A 20869-nucleotide genomic window follows, 5' to 3' on the forward strand; every position below is an offset into this window, starting at 1 on the left:
ACTTGTGGGGAAAAAGTAAAACAAAGATTTCTAAACATCTAAAAGAAACAGATTAAAATATTATTCATCTTACCTGACCGTTAATTAGCTTCTCTGGAAAAGGTCCACACAAGTGTTAGAGCTTTTGTTCATGTTGAAGTGAGCGTACACAACAGTCCACACCCTCTTTTTACAGCTCCGGCTCTCTCCTCTAATGAGGAAATCCAAACGCGTCTCTGTGGAACAGCTTTCTCTAGAGAGGAAACACTGAACATGATGTCAGAGGCACATATGGCAGTAAAGTTATTTATTGTTTGACATTCTAGACATGCTGTTTCATACCAATTATTAAACTCTTTGCGCCTCTCAGATATACATAAATATATGCCCTTTATATATATATATATATATATATATATATATATATATATATATATATATATATATATATATATATATATATATATTATTATATCATGTAAATTCATTAAACTATTATACTATAAAACCAATAATAAAATTTTCACTATTAAATAATAAAATGTTCACCATTTTATGTGTTTTAGAATAATTGTACAACTTTTCATGTATGCAATAATATAAATCCATTAAACGACAACACCGTTTAAGATAAAGGTCTAAAACCAACTGTAAAAATTTCAAAATATTATTCCCAGTAATGCACAGGGCTTGTTATTTTTATTTTTTCTTCAACTTTTTTCACATATGGTACTAAAACCATATTTTTCATGTTTTACATACTGTACCCACTTAAATTAATTAAACTCATCATTTGAGATAAGATCAAACCAACTGTAAAATATTCAGAATATTATTCCCTATAATGCGCAAGGCTTTTTTTTTTAGATTATGCCTTTATTTTTTTTTATATACATCGCTGAAACCATATTTTTGATTTGTTTTATTTTTTGCAACTACTTCAGTTAATTAAACTGTGACACCATTTGAGATAAAGGTATCAAACCATCTGTACAATATTCAGGATATTATTCCCTATAAAGCACAAGGATTGTTTGTTCAGATTATGCATTAGTATTTTTTTAGTTGGTTTAATTCCTCTATCTGAAGTAGTGTTCAAGTTTAGTTGATTTAAATGGCTTCCAGGACTTAAATTAATACAAATAAAAATTCAAGGTTCAGTACTGTTGGCTACATAAAAATATCAGATTAATAATCAGAAAAATAATCCTTGTGCAGAAAAATATCCAGAGTAATTTACAATTGGTTTAAAATCTTTATTTCAAATGGTGTTCAAATTTAATATATTTAATTGGGCTCAGTAGGCCTACTGTATTTAAAAATCAGATTAATATTCTGAAAAACAAGCCTTATCCAAAGTAGGGAATAATAGTCAGAGAATTGTACTGTTGCTTTGATACCTTTATCTCAAATGGTGACAGAGTTGAATTAAAGTAGCTGCACTGTAAACAATTCTGTGACATTTAAGGTATAATACTGTGGTTGGCAGAACTTCTCATAAACAAATATGGTAGCAGCATTTTAAGTTTTACAGACTTCACAATAAAATGCTATATTTCATTCACTGATGTAATGTAAAAACAACGACAACAACAACATACTGAAGTACTAATATCTGTTTTTAACCACTATAATGCATTGATAATCATCAAAAACTGGTGGTGATGAGAAAGTCATGTGATGAACCAAAGCTCATCACAAACAGTTTTTCTAGGAGCTGAGGATGACCATATTTTAATATAGAAGGTGCACAGTGTCATTCACGCAAACCCTAAACCCCATCATGGTGACACACATTACTGACATAATGCAATAAACAATAATAATAAGTAAGAAGTAAGAATAAGCTAAAAAACATATTATTTCAACAACAACAAAAAACATCAAATATGAAGTGTCATGCAGGGAATTATGGGAATGTCAATTTACGGTTTTTCACTGTAAATTAAACAATGACTTTTTCTTTTTCACTTCCAAGAAAAACAACAACATATTTTTAACATTATTTTACTGTAAAATTACATTAAATGTAATTCCATTTATTCAAAGAATATAGTATATGGAAACTTGCTGTTAACCAGTATTTTACTGTCTTTTACTATAAAAATTGCACCAAAAAAATACAGTGTACATATATTAAAATAATAAAAAATATTGTTTCAGTTCAGTATATAATCACAATAAAGGCATATCAAAAGAACCAAGCCTTGTGCATTATAATAATATTTGGAGATTTTAACAGTTGTTTGATGACTTTATCTCAAATGGTAAAAGGAGGCCTTACATGTTTGGAACAGCATAAGGGTGAGTTATTAATGACATAATTTTTTTTTATTGACATAATTTTTGGGTGAACTAACCCTTTAAACATCACAACTATGGTTTCAGTACTGTACATAAAAACATAATCTGAAAATCATGACTTGTGCATTGTAGGGAATAATATTCTGAATATTTTTACAGTTGGTTGGATACCTTTATCTCAAACAGTGTTTTTCATTTTATGGTTTTATATTATTGCATACATTAAAAGTTGTAAAATTATTATAAAACAAGAAAAATGTAAATTCCAAAATTTTTATAGTATAACGTCATGTAGTTAAATTGTTTAATTTATATGGTTACTTTTATTCTCCAGAAATTAAGCCAAGTGTAAAGGCATATATCTGAGTAAGTTTTGGTCTCAAAGTCTTGCTGCTTATCAAGACAACATGACCAGTGCAAGCAAGGTAGCCAGCTCACTGATTAATCATTTGTAGAAACTTTCAAATGTCACCAAATCTATTTATTCTGAGTTTCACAGTAAAGCACACTTTTCTTAAGATCAATAAATAAAATGTATGTACGTGTGTTTGCTATGAAATACATTTGCCCAAGGATAACAAAACAAACTGCAATAAAGTGATTTTATAGAGTAAAAATGATCCTAGCTCAGTAGGCCTATGTTATATTGATCCAGCAACTGTAAAGTTAATTTTAAGATACAGAAATGAGGATGTAAAACAGGATGTGCAATAAATTGACTCTTCCCTCAAAAGTAAGATGGAAACTGAACCGAACTGAAAGTCGAAAGAGATTTTTCAGTACACTTAATGAACTGCTTTTGTGTAGCAAAAACTCTTCACATAATAAATTCCACCTTTCTGCTAAATTTCTAAATCTTTTAAGCATTTAAGAGCCTTTAAACAAGTAAGCATTATAGAGATAAGTAATGCAAATTAAGAGCCTCTAAGGTTAACAAATGTTTAGAATTCCAAGCGGGTAATTTTTATAAATATGTGCTTTTATTGATATAGGACAGAAGAGAAACAGCAGGAAAGTGCTGGGAGGAGAGAGGGGATCAAACTCGGGTCGCCATGATTATATTATTATCTATACCAACATACAATTAAACTTCTGTTTATTATGCAAACGGAGCAGTTTCTGATGTCTGCCACTTTACAAGCGCTTTAATATAAGCAAAATTCTAAGAAGCTGTCAAAACCATTGTCTTTATAGCTGTACTTCCCTGCTCCCATTTCTGTGCCTTGCTCAAAGGCACCTCAGTCGTGGTATTGCTGGCCCGAGACTCAAACTATCAAACCATTAAGCCACGACTTCCCCAACTACAAAAAAACACACATCTACACAGACATAAATGCTAACTTTATAAAAAAATAAAAAATAAAAAAATAACTAAAACGAGTTGAGCAAATAATTTGAGGTTTTTTCGGAAAAGAGATGGGTGACTCAGAGAAAAACCCACAGAGGATGACCTGAAGTTACACGCACACACACACGGGTACAAACACATCATCAAATAAAAAAAAAAACTAAACATTGTGAATTCTGTAGTGTCAGACTATATAATATATAATATATATTGGAATATATACTATATGCCAACTATAGGAATGTTTCTTTTAAACAGTAGCTACTGAACAAGTTTGTATGTGTCACTTGAGGCTGAAAGTGCCTGAAGTGCTTTGAAACAAGCAGCGTTATTCTAAGTGTTGATGTAATTTCAACTGAAACGGCAAGAAAGGGCGGGAAAAATCGAGCAGCCCAGCCCCCCCTTTTAAAATAAACAGTAAGGTTTTAATTATGTCTGCTCGGGTCAGAGATATTGAGCTCGGTAAAGCTGTATTTAACAGCCACAGTCCAATAGATTACCCCCAGATTCAATAGAGAATGGGAATCTATGCCATGTTTTAGGTCACACTCAGACGTGAAAACACATGCAAATCACCACAGAAAAAGCAGATAATTTACTATTATTACTACTAATTTAAACCATCTTACATACTCTTAGAATATAATGGACTAATATGTAAATCTCTTTAAATACAAAAATGCTCTGTGTATTTGTCTGAGACTGCAAATATTAATTACTCAGTCTCCTTCACTACACAGTGGTACAGATTGTGAAGAGCGTCCTCGGAGGAATCAGTGTCACCCTGGCAATCAACGCAGAACACCTGCACGTCCTCACCGCCGGCTGCTCAGTCACAGCTGCTCCCCATCAGCCTGCGCACTTTTAAGCAGCACACGCTGCACTCACAAGGGGCTCTCGAGCCGAATGCAACGCTGGTCTAATCCTTCTCTTGTTTCTCCTCAGAAAGCAGCGAGTGACCGACAGCCCACTCACCTTGGAGCATGTCAGGACACCCACTTTCACTTTGGATTTTCACCGAAGAGCACAGGAACGCACGGGAAGCACCAGTCATCAGGAAGCGGCTCACCTCACTTCACCAGGCATTTTGCACTATAAATAAATCCACCCTCCGGGGCATTATATTCACAAACCCTTGTCGAGTGATTCTTCACCCCGTGACAGTGGTGGAGAATGCGGGCAAATTAGTGAAGGATTACTGATAAGTTCACTGCCCCAACTCCTAATTTTTTTCCCCCTTCTTTCCTTTCCCAGCAGTTTCACAAATGGGAATACAAGCCCCGGGTGCCAGCCTGTGCTCAGGCAGCCGAACTCTGCCGCATCGCCCAGCATTGGTTGCTGGAGGGAGACCCCACCCCAACACAGGTAGTGGAACGAGTGGTGGTCGATCGCCTCCTTCGCGTGCTACCTCGCGCCCACCGTCAAGCCGTAAGGATGAGGAACCCGAGCAACGTCCGGAACTTGTGGAGGTGATCAAGCTGGCGGATGCTGTCCATCACAGTGGGGCAGGGGACCGGCTGCAACCATTTCCCCGAAGGGTGGTCCAAGAGTGACGCCTGCTCGAAAGGCACCGAGCGACTGGTCAGCAGGCCGGCAGTTCCCCTACCGCGAGATGAGCCCATGCCTAGCGCTGACCAACCATCACCCCCGCGAGCCTGGTTCGCAGGCTGCATCGTCCACCAGCGTGTACCAGCGGGAGCCCCCGATGCAGAGGTGAAGGTGGATGTGAGATGAATCCGGGCCCTGCTGGACTCAGGCAGTGCGGTCACCCTCATCCAGTCATGGTTGTGCGCCCCCCAAAGCGGCCAGAAAAACTTCATGCCGGTTACCTGCGTGCACCGAGACACTCGCCAAGTACCGGCCTGTGAAATGGTCTTTCCGTCCCTGGTGGAGGAGGTACATCTGGAACCTCTGCGGAGGGTGCTCTCGGAGCTTTGGCGGGCTGGGCTCACCGCCAACCCCTGAAAATGCCACCTAGCCCTCTCTGAGGCCAAGTACCTGGGCTTACAAGTCGGCCAAGGCCTCAGGAGAAGAAGGTAGAGGCCATTCACTCCGCCCCGAAGCCCCGGACAAAAACCCAGGTACGTGCCTTCTTGGGGTTGGCGGGTTAGTACCGATGTTTTATCCCCAACTTCTCCTCTTTAGCCGCCCCTCTAACAGACCTAACCAGGAAGGGCACGTCCACGTCCTCGCCTGTGCTCCGTGCCCCGGACTTTAGCTGCCCCTTCCTGCTGCAGACGGATGCCTCCGACACTGGACTGGGAGTGGTCTTCTCCCAAATTCAGGAAGGTGAAGAGCATCCGATCATCTACATCACAGCTGCTCCCCATCAGCCTGCGTGCTTTTAAGCAGCACACGCTGCACTCACAAGAGGCTCTCGAGCCAAATGCAACGCTGGTCTTATCCTTCTCTCGTTTCTCCTCAGAAAGCAACGAGTGACTGACAGCCCACTCACCTTGGCGCACGTCAGGACACCCACTTTCACTTTGGATTTGCACCGAAGAGCACATGAACGCACAAGAAGCATCAGCCATCAGGAAGCGGCTCACCTCACTTCACCAGGCATTTTGCACTATAAATAAATCCACCCTCCGGGGCATTATATTAACAAACCCTTGTCGAGTGATTCTTCACCCCGTAACAAGATATAGGCTAACTGCTAAAACACTTACTGTAGCAAAGTGTAGATTACTGTAGCAAAACCATGGCATTTTTTAAAGAGGAGAATAGGTAGCTAGATCTCAAACAGTGGATCATTTATCATTGTTATATATAATCATATTTCCCAGTAAAAGTGCTCAGTGTAAAGAATTAAGCTAGAGGTAACAGAGCTTACTAGAAGATGAAGCTTTAGAGTCAACTTTGAGGTACCCTTGAATTTGCGTTATAATTTTTTCTAGAAATCTCCATTTGTGTTCCAAGAAGATAATTTACACCTGTGACATATCAAGAGTAAGTAAATGATGAGAGAATTTGAATTACACTACTGAAGGATATAATTCAAGGAATCAATACTGGCCATATCTATTTGCATTAAGGACAGAAACAGGTCCTGGTGAGGCTCTTTTTTTCTTTGCTTAGAGCCGCTGATGTCCAACCATTTTATATATATATAAAACAAAAAGATAAATATTATAGGATTAGAATATTAAAATGAAAAATTTGAAATGTGGCCTTGGCAATTAACTAAAAATACTAAAGTATTTTAATTAAGACCGCATTAAAACTAAAAAGTTAATCTAAATAGAAACAAAAAAAACTAATAATGACAAAAGCAAAAAAAAAAATGCTATTTCAAAATACAAAAATAAATACTATAATAGTTAACCTGTTAACTGTCACTCACGTTTTTGAAGATAGACTTGAATGTGCATGATACAAACCTACATTTTTATAATTCATGACTGAAAACATTTTGTAACATGATTGATGATGGTAATGCAATGTCTGATTTTAAAATGGGTTTTAAAGGATGAATTTTGAGATTTTATGTTTTCAAGTGATATATAGCTTCTGATGATTTCTAAAAAGTGATAGAGAAAAAGGCAACGAGGAAGTCTTTTTGTTAAACAAAGGTCAAAGCTCCTTTTGTAATGTAGATTTCTGAGGGTGCACTCTTGTCATAAATTGATCTATTACTTTTCCTCCATAATTTTTAACAAAAAATATTGGTATAATATATATTTGGGAGTCTTAGACCTTTCCAACGATATATAGTTTGTCAAGATTAGATTAAATTTGATTGTAATATAGTATAGTCAACGTAGGCGTCCCGTATACGGGACAGGGTGACATTTAACAGGTTAAATAATAATATTACATTGACCCAAATACACACACAAAAAGTTCAAGATATGCAATCTTGACTGTCTGGACAGGCCAATTACATCAAAACCTTACTCATGTATAAATGACGTTGACATAACCTTGTAACCTTGCACTATCCAGCCCCGGTGTTGAGCACATACCCATCCTGACATTCACACAACAGAGATCCATTACAGACACAAATTTGATCACACACACCTGAATCAAGACAGTAGTCTACATCTAGAGGTGGAATATTTGAATGGAAAAGTTTAATCTATCATAAATAATATGTTTTGAAGACAACTTTGATTTACTTGAAATCATAGCATAACCAAAGAGAGAAACAACTCCGTTGGATTCCATTTTATAACATTTTAAACTTTAATTAGTAAATTTTCACATATTAAAATGTTTTACACATAACAAAATGATCAGTTTTATTTCACATGGAGATCTCCTCACAGGGGCAGACATTTAGATCATGAGCTGTTGAATACTACTTATTTTAGCTCCGTAACTACCCTGTTCTGGAAACTATTGCTCATGGAAAAATGATTTATGATCACTGTTCTGTTCTACAGTAACACTATAAATGATTTACATTGGATCACATATGTCAACGTCATTTATACAGTTTTCCAGTGTGACACATTTCTCACCCTGACAGTGTGTGTCCTAACGCATTTTTCACACAGACATCTTCTATAGAATTTTATATATAAACTGTTTATAAACAGTAGAATATAAATAGAGCATAAATACATTTTATTAAAACAAAATAATATTAATGATAAGCTTTGTTTATAAAGCACTATACACACAAGCCTAGTATATATCTATGTAAACAGTGAATAATTTTACTAATAATGTTTACTACCAATAATATATAACAACTTCCTACATGTCAGAAGAGCCCTGGCCTGAACACATTTCAAAGCCAATATTCAGTTATAATTATTATAGCGCCACCTGCTGGCAACAGAAAACGACTTGTTTCCCAAAGACTTGCATTAAAAATGATAATATACTTTATTTATAAATATATATATATACCAAAGTTCTCTTCATCGCTGCCATCTTCACAGTCTTGATGTTGTCACACCTCCCTGAATTGGGCACACAGCGTCCATTTGTGCACCTGAACTGTGACGTAGTGCATGTCTGTGCGCATGTGTCGAACTGTTCATCTGCTCCATCAGAGCAGTCAGGCTTGTCATCACAGATGCTATGAGAAGAAACGCAGCATGCTGCTGCCACACAGTGGAAGGAGCCATCAGTGCAACTCAAACAGAAGATCTCATCGCTGCTGTCTTTACAATCATCCACAAAGTCACAGCGAAGATTCAGAGGCACACATCTGCTGTTATTATTACACACAAACTGATCTATGCTGCACTACACAACAGTAAAAACAGCTGTTTAGTTCTGAGAGGTTGGTCCTATCCTGTCATGGCCATGGAGGCCATCCATGAACTCACCGCCTGCCCTGTCATGGTCATGGAGGCTATCTACCTATCTCATCATGGCCACAGAGGCCACACTTAACCTGTTCATGTTCTCTATTTCAGCTTTACCTGACCAGAACACCATTTGAGTAGCAGGAACAAACTACACGAGGCTTAGGCTTTATCAGAGAATCAGGATACAATTCCCTATTAATTCTATCTGGCTTTACTACATTTGGTTGAACTGTAGAAGTAGGAAAATACAGCCTAATCTGGGCTAATGTTTTGCACTTTTGACATCACATGGGAACCCTTGCAAGTATATAGTGATGTAAAGAGACTTGTTTGATGGAGCAAGGAATGCACAGATCTGAGTTTTAATGTCAATATGGTAGAAGTAGACATCCCTATAAAATCAATGGGTTTGACTATTCCAGTGAAAACTATTTTTAGTTAGAGGACAGCCAGAAACCTAGGAGTTGTGATGGATCATCAGTTAAGCTTCACCGACCACATTGCTACAACGACCTGGTCCTGCAGATTTGCCTTATACAACATCAGGAAGATTAGACCCTTCCTGTCAGAGCAAGCCACCCAACTTCTTGTCCAAGCTCTTGTTCTCTCCAGATTTGTAATGCTCTCCTGGCGGCCCTTCCTGCATGTACTGTCAAGCCTCTGCAATTGATCCAAGATGCAGCAGAGAGGGTTGTCTTAAATGAGCCAAAAAAAAAGCTCATGTTACTCCTCTCCTCATCAGGTTACACTGGCTAACAGTAGCTGCTCGCATCAAATTCAACTGATGCTTGCCTACAAGACGACCACTGGCACGTTAGTGACCCTCTGCCTCAGTGGGAGATGAAGTCACGTCTGCACGGCTGTGGTGGTCCTCTGCTCCGCCCTGGTGGGCTTCTGTCTCATCTGCTCAGTGGTGGTGGTCTTCTGCTCTGCCCTGGTGGGCTCCAATGCCATCTGCTCCGCCCTGGCGGGCCCCTGTTCCCCGTGTTAGGCCCAGGAAGGGCTCCAGTTTCGCCTGCTCCACCCTGGCTTCCTGCTCTGTTGGCTCTGCCTCGGTCCCCGGCCACCCCAATTCCACACGGACCTGGCTGTCTGTCCCTCCCCCTGATACTCCACCTTTCCACCTCCCTCCTGGACTCTTTGTTTTGTTTTTGTTGTTGTTTTTTCAGAGGAGCATATATCAATATAAATAGTGTAGTGTGTTCCTGTCACAGTGTCTGGTCTGTGTTTCCCTGAGTGTCCACTAGTGTTCTCACTTCCCCATAGAGTCACCCTACTGCAGGCACTACATTTCCACAAGCCTTGTCCCATTCATCACTGTTAATTGCACACCTGTTAATTGTCACTTTTGATCTTCATGGGCAAAGCCAAGTCACTCTTGATCTTTATGGGCAAAGTCAAGTCACTCTTGATCTTAATGGGCAAAGTCAAGTCACTCTTGACCTTCATGGGAAAAGTCAAGTCACCAATGATCTTCATAAGTCAAGTCAAGACACAGTTGATCTTCCTGGTAAGGTTACCATTAACCTTCATGAGTCAAGTCAAGCCACAGTTGATCTTCCTGGACGAAGTCGAGCCACATTTGACATTCCTGAACCCAGTCAAATCACCATGGATCTACCAGAGCCTTGTTACATCTCAGCTGAACTTCCAGAGCCTCGTCACGTCTCAGCTGAACTTCCAAAGCCTCGTCACATCTCAGCTGAACTTCCAGAGCCTCGTCACGTCTCAGCTGAACTTCCAGAGCCTTGTCCCGTCTCAGCCGAACTTCCAGAGTGCTCGTCCTATCCTGTCAAGGCCATGGAGGCCATCCATGAACTCACCGCCTGCTCTGTCATGGCCATGGAGGATATCTACCTATCTCATCATGGCCACAGAGGCTACACTTAACCTGTTCATGTTCTCTATTTCAGCTTTACCTGACGAGACTTGCTCTCCTGTGCCATCGATGCCACTGTGGTGGTCCTCTGCTCCGCCCTGGGGGCCTTCTGTCTCGTCTGCTCGGCAGTGGTGGTCCTCTGCGCTGCCCTGGTGGGCTTCTGTCTCGTCCACACAGCTGTGGTGGTCCTCTGCTCCACCCTGGTGGGCTTCTGTCTCGTCTGCTTGGTTGTAGTTGTCCTCTGCGCCATCCTGGTGGGCTTCTGTCTCGGCCGCACTTCTCACTGCTGTGTGTGTGCACTTGGATGGGTTAAATGCAGAGCACCAATTCTGAGTATGGGTAACCATACTTGGCAAATGTCACAACTTTCACTTTTTCACTTTCCTGTCTTAATGTGTGGAGAACAGACTTTATAAGTCTATCAGAAATTAACTTAAATTGTTAAAAGTAATTTAAACAGCAAAAAGCTAGAATAAAAAAAATGAATCAATATGTTATATTACAATGAACAGAAATTGCAGATACATACACTTATATCACATACTTTTTTATAGCGAGCATTAGAACACATTCTTTACTTTTTAACCCTTTAAGACCTACCATAGAACTGTTCCCCCAGAGCATATCTTAATATTTTTGAATGCTGTGTTGTCATTCTTTTGAGTATTTTCATATGCCATATATCAATACGACCCTTTTAACACAAATTTGAAGGCTATGCATGTCAGAAATCCATAGTAACTAGATAAAGAGCCCAAAATGCAATAACCACGCACAAAAAATACAAATCTGTTTTTTTTTACATAAATTATTAAAAACAGAAATATGATTAATGTCAACCTCAAATTTGTCAGTGTAAAACACTTGCATAAAACAATTTACAACTACACAAAATTGATTTGAATGCTTTACATAAATTAGTTTTGAGATGCAATCATTTTTATAAAGGTGTGATGTGAAGTCAAACAGTAACATTTTGCTTTTGAGAGAACTGAATGAACTGAATGAGACCATGTCAGATATTCTTGTGTAAAAATGTATCTTAATTTATAAATAAATAAAAAATAATAATAATTTAAAAAAAACTCTACATTATCAGACCTAAACATGCTGAACCACTACATATACACATATATATAGACATATGGCACCCCTACATATATACAGGCAACCCTAACTGTGATAGGACTTGTGACAGTTTCTGTCCAGAATAACACAGAGGGGCACTTAAATGGAGTGCATTTCCCACACAGCCTGCATTTCTTGCACCCCTGTGTCTTTTTTTTAGCTAACTGTACCAGAAATGGCAACACGTAAGTGCTGGTAGCTCTCTTCTGCAGGTTGCAAGGACAGAGCTCCACTGTCAACTGTTCTTGGTTTATTTTATAATTTTGTATTCTCCAACACATATTTACATTTAGCATATTTCATGAATGAATAATTTAGATGTCAAAAGCAATATAGAAATGCCCAGAGTAAACGCCACGTGATGCACTCGCATTCATTCTGTGTTTTGTTTATTATCTAACTCAACATCAAAGCATACAGCATGAATACGTATTTACATGTCCTGAAAAGAAAGGATCTAGTCCTTCAAAAATAGTCAGCTTTGTTCCCACTCGAAACAGAATCAGGAGCAGATGAACAGTCAGAGAGTTCCTCTTCTTCGGACACGAGCAGTATGTCCAAAACCTCCACGTCTGTGTACACCTGTTTTTTATGCTGTTGTAACTTTGTGCATGCAACGTTTGTGATTGTGTGATTGTGCTTGCATTTGTAAATGTGCATATGTATGTGTATGTGAAAGAAATGATGAAGCAACCGATTGCAACGATAAAAGAGACAATAATGACTAGAAAGCAGTAGAATAACATATACAGCAAAACTTTTTTATTTTACATATGCAGCAAAACGAAGACAAATGTCGCGCCTTGTGGCGTCATCACACACGTCAAACCTTGGGGTCATAGTGCACAGAATGTGATTATGTCAATAAGTTATAGGAAAACGTAAGTAAAGCCGAGTTCAGACTGCACGATTTTCAAAGTAGTCGGGTCACTGTTCTTTTCACACTGCATGACTATCTTGGCCAGCATTCAGTCGCTGCTAGGATGGCCAAACATGCCATTTTTGCAGGACACGTTCTGGACAGGATTTCTATTTTGCCTAAAATATCCAGGTTTTGGCTTTGGTTTCCTGTTTTCATACTTAATGACAGTAATGATTGTTTGACCAATAACATGCAGACATTGTACGTAAACGACCAATCATGGTGCCTGAGAAGGTGGGATCTACAGAGAACGGACAAAGCGATGCAAATATATGTACATTTTAGTGTTGGACTGGAAGCAGCACTGGCATACTGATAGGTGTATGACATCAAAGTATCATGAGAGTGATTCAAAAGCACAAGAATCCATCTGCTCTCTAGAGCTCTCACTGTACTTTATTCAACAGTTGGTTTGCACAGCGCAAACAAAGCCAAAACGTGGATATTTTTGGCAATATAAAAATCCTGGCCAGGACATGCCCTTCGAAAATGGCATGTTTGACCACACTAATCGCTGCTGTGTTCACACTGCACGATGTATTGGTGACAGAAGATTTCACATTACATGACTTTACAATAGGAAGAATCGCCAACAACTCTCTCTGGCACACAAACTACTTTTCACAACCAAACACACACGAGATGTGTCAAGGAAACAACGCAATATCACGTGGGCAAGCTGCAAGAAGCTAGCAATGCGAATTGAAGCATGCTTGAAAAGAAGCCATGCTTGCTGATATTGTGGTCTATAACTCCTCCCTGAACTCCCTGCTGCTCTATATCTTTCTCTCTCATTGGCTGTTGGTCACCACCAATGTAATTTTCAGTCAAGGAGCACAGACGTGAACAAGCGTAAAATCATCTGCCGAAGCAGTTTCGTTGCACCTTTTCTATTAGTTGGTAAACAGATTCTTCAGGAATTGTGTAAAGATAAAGTAAGCTGGGATGAAGATCCCCCCAAGCATATACTTCCACGGTGGGAGTCGTGGCTTCGTGACTTAACTCACTTGGCTGTCCTGAAGATTCCAAGAAGCTATCTACCATCAGATTTTGACGATGTAGTTTCTTATGAGCTTCACAACTTTGCTGATGCCAGTTTCACCATGGTGCATGTTCATATCTCAGAGCAGTGAGTGAAACAGGGCAGATCAGTTGCTCACTTGTCATTGGGAAGGCCAGAGTAGCCCCTACAAAGCTAATGACTATACCACGGCTTGAATTATCAGCAGCTGTGACTTTAGTCCATAATGGATATGTTGCCAAAAGGGAACTAGAGATTGAAAACTTGCAAGAGTATTACTGTACTAAATCTAGAGAAGTCCTCAGCTATGTGAACAACGTTGCCAGGAGATTTCACACATTTGTAGCCAACCAAATTCCATGCATAAGGTCTAGTACATGCTCTGAACAATGGCGACATGTTAATTTGGAAAACAACCCGGCCGATCGAGAGAGGGCTTAGTGCAGCTCAGCTGAAACATTCAAACTGGCTGAAAGGGCCTGACTTTCTGTGGCTGAGAGATCTTCTGCATTAAGAGGAAACAGTGGGAGAAATAGAAGTGACTGACCCTGAGCTTTGCAAGGCCCACAGTAACACAGTCAAGATGAAAGAAGTAAATTCAATGGTGAATCGCTTCACTTAATTTTCTGACTGGTCTCAGACTAAAGAGGTTTGTAAGAGAATTCAAAGGAGTAAAAAAAAAAAAAAAAAAAAAAATGAAGCAACCAGTCTTGAAGAAAGAAAGGAGGCTTTCCCTGAAGATGTCAAAAGGTTCAAACTCCGAAAGATGTCACACTGAACAAACACAACAAGTTACATCATTTAAATGCTTTCTTGGACAAAGAAGGTGGACATATACTTGGACATAAAGTATCCAGCAATACTTCCGAAGAAATCTCATATGTCAGCCTTAATTGTGAAACATTATCATGAGCGTGTATACCAGTAGTGTACCCAGAAAAGAGACTCTGGGTGTGCATATGAAGATCTGGGTGTGCCACATTTATTGTCAGATGACTGTGCAAAATTATGGGATAGTATTCCTTCCAATAGTAGTACTTCCTTCCAACCATACTTCTAGTGGTAATTTGCAGGTCGTGTCAAAATGTAGTTAATTGTTAAATATAATAATTTTCTTACAAATACGATAATTTAGAACTTCTGGTAAGATGCTTGGACATTTCCAATTTGGCAACACTGTCTGTTGATGTTGGGCCCGGGGAGGGAGAAACATCCTCATCAGGTGTAATGTTAGGCCTTTTGTCCAGCTGTCCATCAAGCCAAGTTTTTTGCTAAAAAATAAATAAAAAAAGGAGCTCTGCGACATAATGCTAGCTAGCAGCTGCTGTTTGCTGATTGGTTGGCAGTCCGAATGTCGGCAGATATATTTTAACAAAAATAATTTAAAATGTAAATTACATTTTAAATTTTTTAACATTATTGCACCATATATTGGATTCTTATTTCTGTGCCCCTGAGAGTATGATTTATAATGTTCAGTGGCGTCACAGAACTGCCAGATTCAAACAGCTTTCGCGCGTTGGCTGGCATTGAGCCAGAGACGGACGCTCTCAGCGCTTGTCATAATTAATATGCAGTGTTTTCGACCACACAATGTTTATTTTAGGTTTCATACATTTAAATATACATAATCACTAGTAAAACAATACATTGGTAGTAAAATGCACACTGATGTCTATGGAAGCAGCAAAAACTATCTAATCAAATGTAATTTGCCGACGTGTTTTATTCATATATCAGACACACATAGCAGAACAATAAAGTTTACTCTATTCTCCAGTTCAACAGCCACCTACTTCCATGTATTTCGGGAGAAACTGGGGAATTCAAGTGTTGTACGTTAAATCCGGCTGACAGGACTCTGAACTGCAGCACTCATCTCGTTATAGATCGAGATAATTTATAGACGGTTTCAAGCACGTCCTGATTTTGCCAAGTCCGATGTGTTCCTAGGTCAACATATTTTGTTGACCCTGGAACAACATTTTACTCCAAAAATATATTCTTAACCATATCCCTACACCTAAACCTAACCTTAACCATGAGTAATCCCTAAAATCAGAGGAAATGATAGATGAATGACACTGATGTACAAGCACCAAACACTGATTTTAAGCATAAACTTCACAAAATCTATAAACTGGCTCTTCAAATCTGATTGGTTAATCACAATGTTGTTCCAGGGTCAACAACGATGTTGTCCCAGGAACATGTCTCACTTGGTAAAATCAGGTTAGGCACGGTTTCAACGGCATCAACATAAACAAACGTTAATGCGCGTGAGCGCTTTTGTGGACCTTACTTAACTTCCGGTAGACTCCAAATAGAATCAATAACAACCATAGACAGTAAAAGAAATGGACACAGCGACCCCATTGGAACTCAATTGAGACAAATGAAGCCCAGTTTTAGCGTTTTTTAGCACTTCCGTTTCTGACGCGCAGACTCGAAGCTTGACGACGTCTGCAACCTGTCTGACAGATGTAAATCTTCTAAGTGGCTGTGCGTGCAAACTGCCATCGTTAATCTTGCAGAGACGGCGAGCTTGAGCGGGGAGTTCTTTGTCATGAGTGAGCAGGAGTAAGTATTCTGATTAATTATTTTGTATAGTATTTTAAAATGTAATAATAATGATTTGTTTTTAACATGAAACGAATATTGATATTTGAAATAATTTAATAAATGAAAAAAAGTCTAAATATGAAATTAAAACCGCCAGTAGGTTACAGCAAGTGAATGTTAATGAGTGAGTCATTCATTCAAGGCTGATTCCTTCAGAAACCAAGCATTTGACTGTTAATGAGTGAATAACTAATTCATTTATTCAACCAATTCATTCAAAAAGCTGATTCATTCAATAAGTAAACACCGTCAATTGCTGTCCAGTTTTTCCTATCTGTTTTTGAGTGGATTTATAATAAAGACTATTCTTTTGGATTCCCTGCTCTCTGTGACGTTGGTAACAGTAACAATCTGGAGAAATCTAGGCTATCAGACTAACAGTATTCATTTTCCCCACAAAACAAGGAAAGTAAAACATTACAAAAACAAAGATATTCAATGAAAGCAAATATATTCGTTAACTCATAAGTAGCCTACAATTATTTGTACTTGGTTAGAATACAGCACTGTACTCCATAATACACACATAAATGTAAAAAAAAGAAACCTATGCATATGGACTCTTGTTTCTCATACCCACTGTTTAAGAAAGTAGTTTTGCAAAACTGCACCATACTTTAGAATTTCCACCATGTTAAAAAAATAATTCTTAATCAGCTGTTATATTTCCCCACACCCAGTTCAGTTTTTGAACATGGAATTTGTCCTTCCGCATTGCAGATGTGGGTTTTGTATCTCATTCCACATCAGAAAAATCATGTGCGGCAGAAATCTGTGGACTAAAATGATTTCTCTGAAAAAGCAAGGGTGAAATTTGTCAACATTTTCAGCGGGGATATGCAGACCAGCGGTCCTCACTCCAAAGTGGGATATAGGTTTGAGGCCAGCCTTTTCCAAACACATTCCCATGTAAACATCATCAATGGGCAGCAGATCTATAGAGTGCGACATCTTGTAGATCGTTTTGGCCGTGAAGCCGGAGAGAAGAAAGCCTCCTCCACCACAGTATGGAGGATACCTTTCAGACTCTTGTACTTGCACCGGGACAAAATATTTGCTTGAACGTTGTCTGATAGGACCCACATTCTGGATGAGGTGCCCAGCGAAGAGATGTTTACTTCCATCATTGTCCTCCTGACCTTGAACATACTCAACCATGTTAAACGGATTGGCAAAGATGTCATCATCTCCATTTAAAAGAAATCTGACATGCGGGCACCATCTTTCCATCCACTCTAAGAAAAGAATCTGCTTCAGTGTGAGGTTGAAGAAAGAATCATTGAAGTCCCACTGTAAAATGTCTTGGTTCTCACGGTTCTCCAGCTTCAATAGTTTATTCAGCCGGTGATTCTCAAAGCCAGTTTTACTCGTTCCAGTTATAAAGACCCTGCGGATCCACACACCTTTGTGCAATCTTTCTTTAGCCCATGTTTTCCGCAAAACTTCTCTTCGATCGTAATTCTCTGGAGAACTCTTGATGACCAGCAGAAGGAAGACATCTGCAGAGTTTTGGGGTCCACCACACTTATCAGGCACATCAAGAAGCATGGGAAAACTCCTACAGTGTCGGTAGAGCAGGAAGTCTTGGATATGATTTGGCAGAGTAGAAAATCCAGTCACATTATAAGCAGACATATTCTGATGACAATGTGAAGACAAAGGCTGGAGAGTTTTGAAGCTGGGCAAATCCTTTTGTTGACTGAGCATCTCATATACGTCTTTGCTCTTAAGTGTCAAGTCATTTTCAAAGTCGTTTTTCGACATGATAATGACTAGGCACACAACACCTGTCAGAAGTAACACTATCGTCTGCAATTTTTTTCTTCTCATCTCTGCACCTGTTTAAGAAAAGAGACACAATATTAATGTTACTCAAATACAAGAGTGTTTGAACTTGGTCAAGAACTTTAGGACATGAATGTGCATCACAGTACACTGTATTTGGTAATAATTAGAAAATGGTTTTAAATGGCACATTTAAAAATAAAAGTTTGTGTATGTGTGTAGTTTGGGCATTCAGTCCCGCTCTCTTGAAAACCTCAGTGTTTTCAATAAAGTTCAGAGCCAATGCCATACATGATGGAATGAAATATAGCCTTCTAAAATAAATGTTTACAATACAATTGTAATCTTCACTTGAATGATATATTTTTTTATGTTTAAATAAAAACAATATCAAACGAGATTGATAAAAAGTCAGATACGTGCAGATATACATTTTTATTTGGGAAAGCATAAAATCATTAGTCGCCTATTAGTTTCAGTGTAGTTGATATAGAAATATAAAATGTAAACATATATAAATGTAAATATGTTTCCACTGTACATGTCTACATAAGGCTGTCTGGCTGTGGGTCAAAATAAAATAAATGCTTTAAAAAAAATTATAAAAATCATGGTATTAAACATTTAAGATGGTTATCAATATAGAAATCCAAATAGCATACAGTATTCCGAATAGCTATTTAGGATGTCTATTTAACTGTGTGGAAAAGTCACCAGTTTACACAGAATACATTAAAATTAGTTTTTGAATTACGTTGTTAACTCAATAGTTGCCTAACATATATTATTATTTTTATTATTTTATTATTTATTTATTTATTGCATTTCATTGTTTGAACTTAATTTAAGTGTAAAGTAACAAAAGCTTCCGCACTTTAGTTTCGATATAGGATTAGACTAATTACTATAGAAAACCAAGATAATTTAAACAACTTTAAAGTGTAATGACCTACTTGTGAGTGAAAAAAAGTAAAAAATTGTTTGGGTTTCTAAACATCTAAAAGAAACAGATTAAAATATTATTCATCTTACCTGACCGTTAATTAGCTTCTTTGGAAAAGGTCCACACAAGTGTTTGAGCTTTTGTTCATGTTGAAGTGAGCGTACACAACAGTCCACACCCTCTATTTACAGCTCCGGCTCTCTCCTCTAATGAGGAAATCCAAACGCGTCTCTGTGGAACAGCTTTCTCTAGAGAGGAAACACTGAACATGATGTCAGAGGCATGTATGGCAGTAAAGTTTCAGATTATGCCTTTTTTATCTATAGTGCTGAAACCATATATATATATATATATAGCACCTATAATTAAACTCTGACAAAGTTTGAGATAAAGGTATCAAACCATCTGTTCAATTTTCAGGATATTATTCCCTATAAAACACAAGGATTGTTTGTTCAGATTATGCATTAGTATAATATTCCTTTAGCTGAAGTGGTGTCCATGTTAAATTTATTTAATTGGGTCCAGGACTGTGTAAAAAGCTAAATATATAAGTTGATTAACAAAAAATAACAAAATAAAAAATGTATACAAATAAAAATTCAAGGACAAATACTGTAGTATTGGTTTTATAGTATAATGTCATGTAGTTAAATTGTTTAATTTATATGGTTACTTTTTTTCTTCTAGAAATTAAGCCAAGTGTAAAGGCATTTATTTATGAATAAGTTTGGGCTAAAAACATTACAGGCACAAAGAGTTTAATTGTTATGAATGAATCCGAATGTCTAATGAATGTCAAACTTCAAACTAACTTTACCTCCGTGACAGACACTGGATCTCAAATGCTGCTTATCAACACAACATGACCAGTGCAAGCAAGGTAGCCAGCTCACTGATTAATCATTTGTAGAAACTTTCAAATGTCACCAAATCTATTTATTCTGAGTTTCACAGTAAAGCACGTTTCTTAAGATCAATAAATAAAATGTATGCACATGTGTTGGCTATGAAATACATTTGCTCAAGGATAGCAAAACAAACTGCAATAAAGTGAATTTATAGAGTAAAAATGATCCTAGCTCAGTAGGCCTATGTTATATTGATCCAGTAACATGTGGTTAAATCTGTAAAGTCCATTTTAAGATACAGAAATGAGGATGTAAAACAGGATGTGCAATAAATTGTCCCTTTCCTCAAAAGTAAGTTGGAAACTGAACTGAACTGAAAGTCAGAAGAGATTTTTCAGTACACTAAGTGAACTGCTTTTGTGTGGCAAAAACTCATCACATAATAAATTGCACCTTTCTGCTAAATTTCAACATTTTTGAATCAAGCATTATATAGATCCGTAATGTAAAACAGCCTGAAAGTTTAACAAACTCAAATCCATTTTGAATTCCGAGTGGGTAATTTTTTTTTTTAATGTGTGCTTTTATTGAGATAGGACAGAAGAAAGATGGCAGGAAAGTACTGGAAGGAGAAAGGGGAGAGGGATCGGCAAAGGACCTTGAGGAGCCTGTCCTCCAACAAAAAACGACCATATAGGTCGTTTGTGCAAGCATTTATTACGACCTATATTTACGCTTCACAGTTAAGCGTCCTCTAGCGGGCGTAAAAGTAATGACAGTATGGCGTTGCGTCTGTCGTCATGAATTGATGTATAAC

At 38.1% G+C, this 20869-nt stretch overlaps 1 protein-coding gene across 5 annotated transcripts in view; it reads right to left on the reverse strand.

Moving 5' to 3' along the window:
* Positions 1–20869, reverse strand: part of LOC127963990 (N-acetyllactosaminide beta-1,3-N-acetylglucosaminyltransferase 3) — a 58886-nt gene that overhangs the window by 3013 nt on the left and 35004 nt on the right. The window contains exons 1-2 of one of the 5 annotated variants that reach the window (XM_052564128.1): positions 19291–19424; positions 17613–18311 (exon numbers count right to left, since the gene is read on the reverse strand). The exons of 1 other annotated variant lie outside the window; for it this stretch is intronic. In XM_052564128.1, coding sequence (XP_052420088.1) covers positions 17613–18303 — 691 coding nt within the window. In that variant the 5' untranslated portion in view covers positions 18304–18311; positions 19291–19424. Of the gene's footprint in view, positions 1–73; positions 309–15445; positions 17492–17612; positions 18312–19290; positions 19425–20869 lie in introns of those variants that run through there. 3 more of the 5 variants (XM_052564125.1, XM_052564127.1, XM_052564124.1) reach the window with 3 other exon arrangements.

The sequence above is a fragment of the Carassius gibelio genome, chromosome B8 (genome assembly GCF_023724105.1).
Source record: "Carassius gibelio isolate Cgi1373 ecotype wild population from Czech Republic chromosome B8, carGib1.2-hapl.c, whole genome shotgun sequence".
NCBI classification, from domain to species: domain Eukaryota; kingdom Metazoa; phylum Chordata; class Actinopteri; order Cypriniformes; family Cyprinidae; genus Carassius; species Carassius gibelio.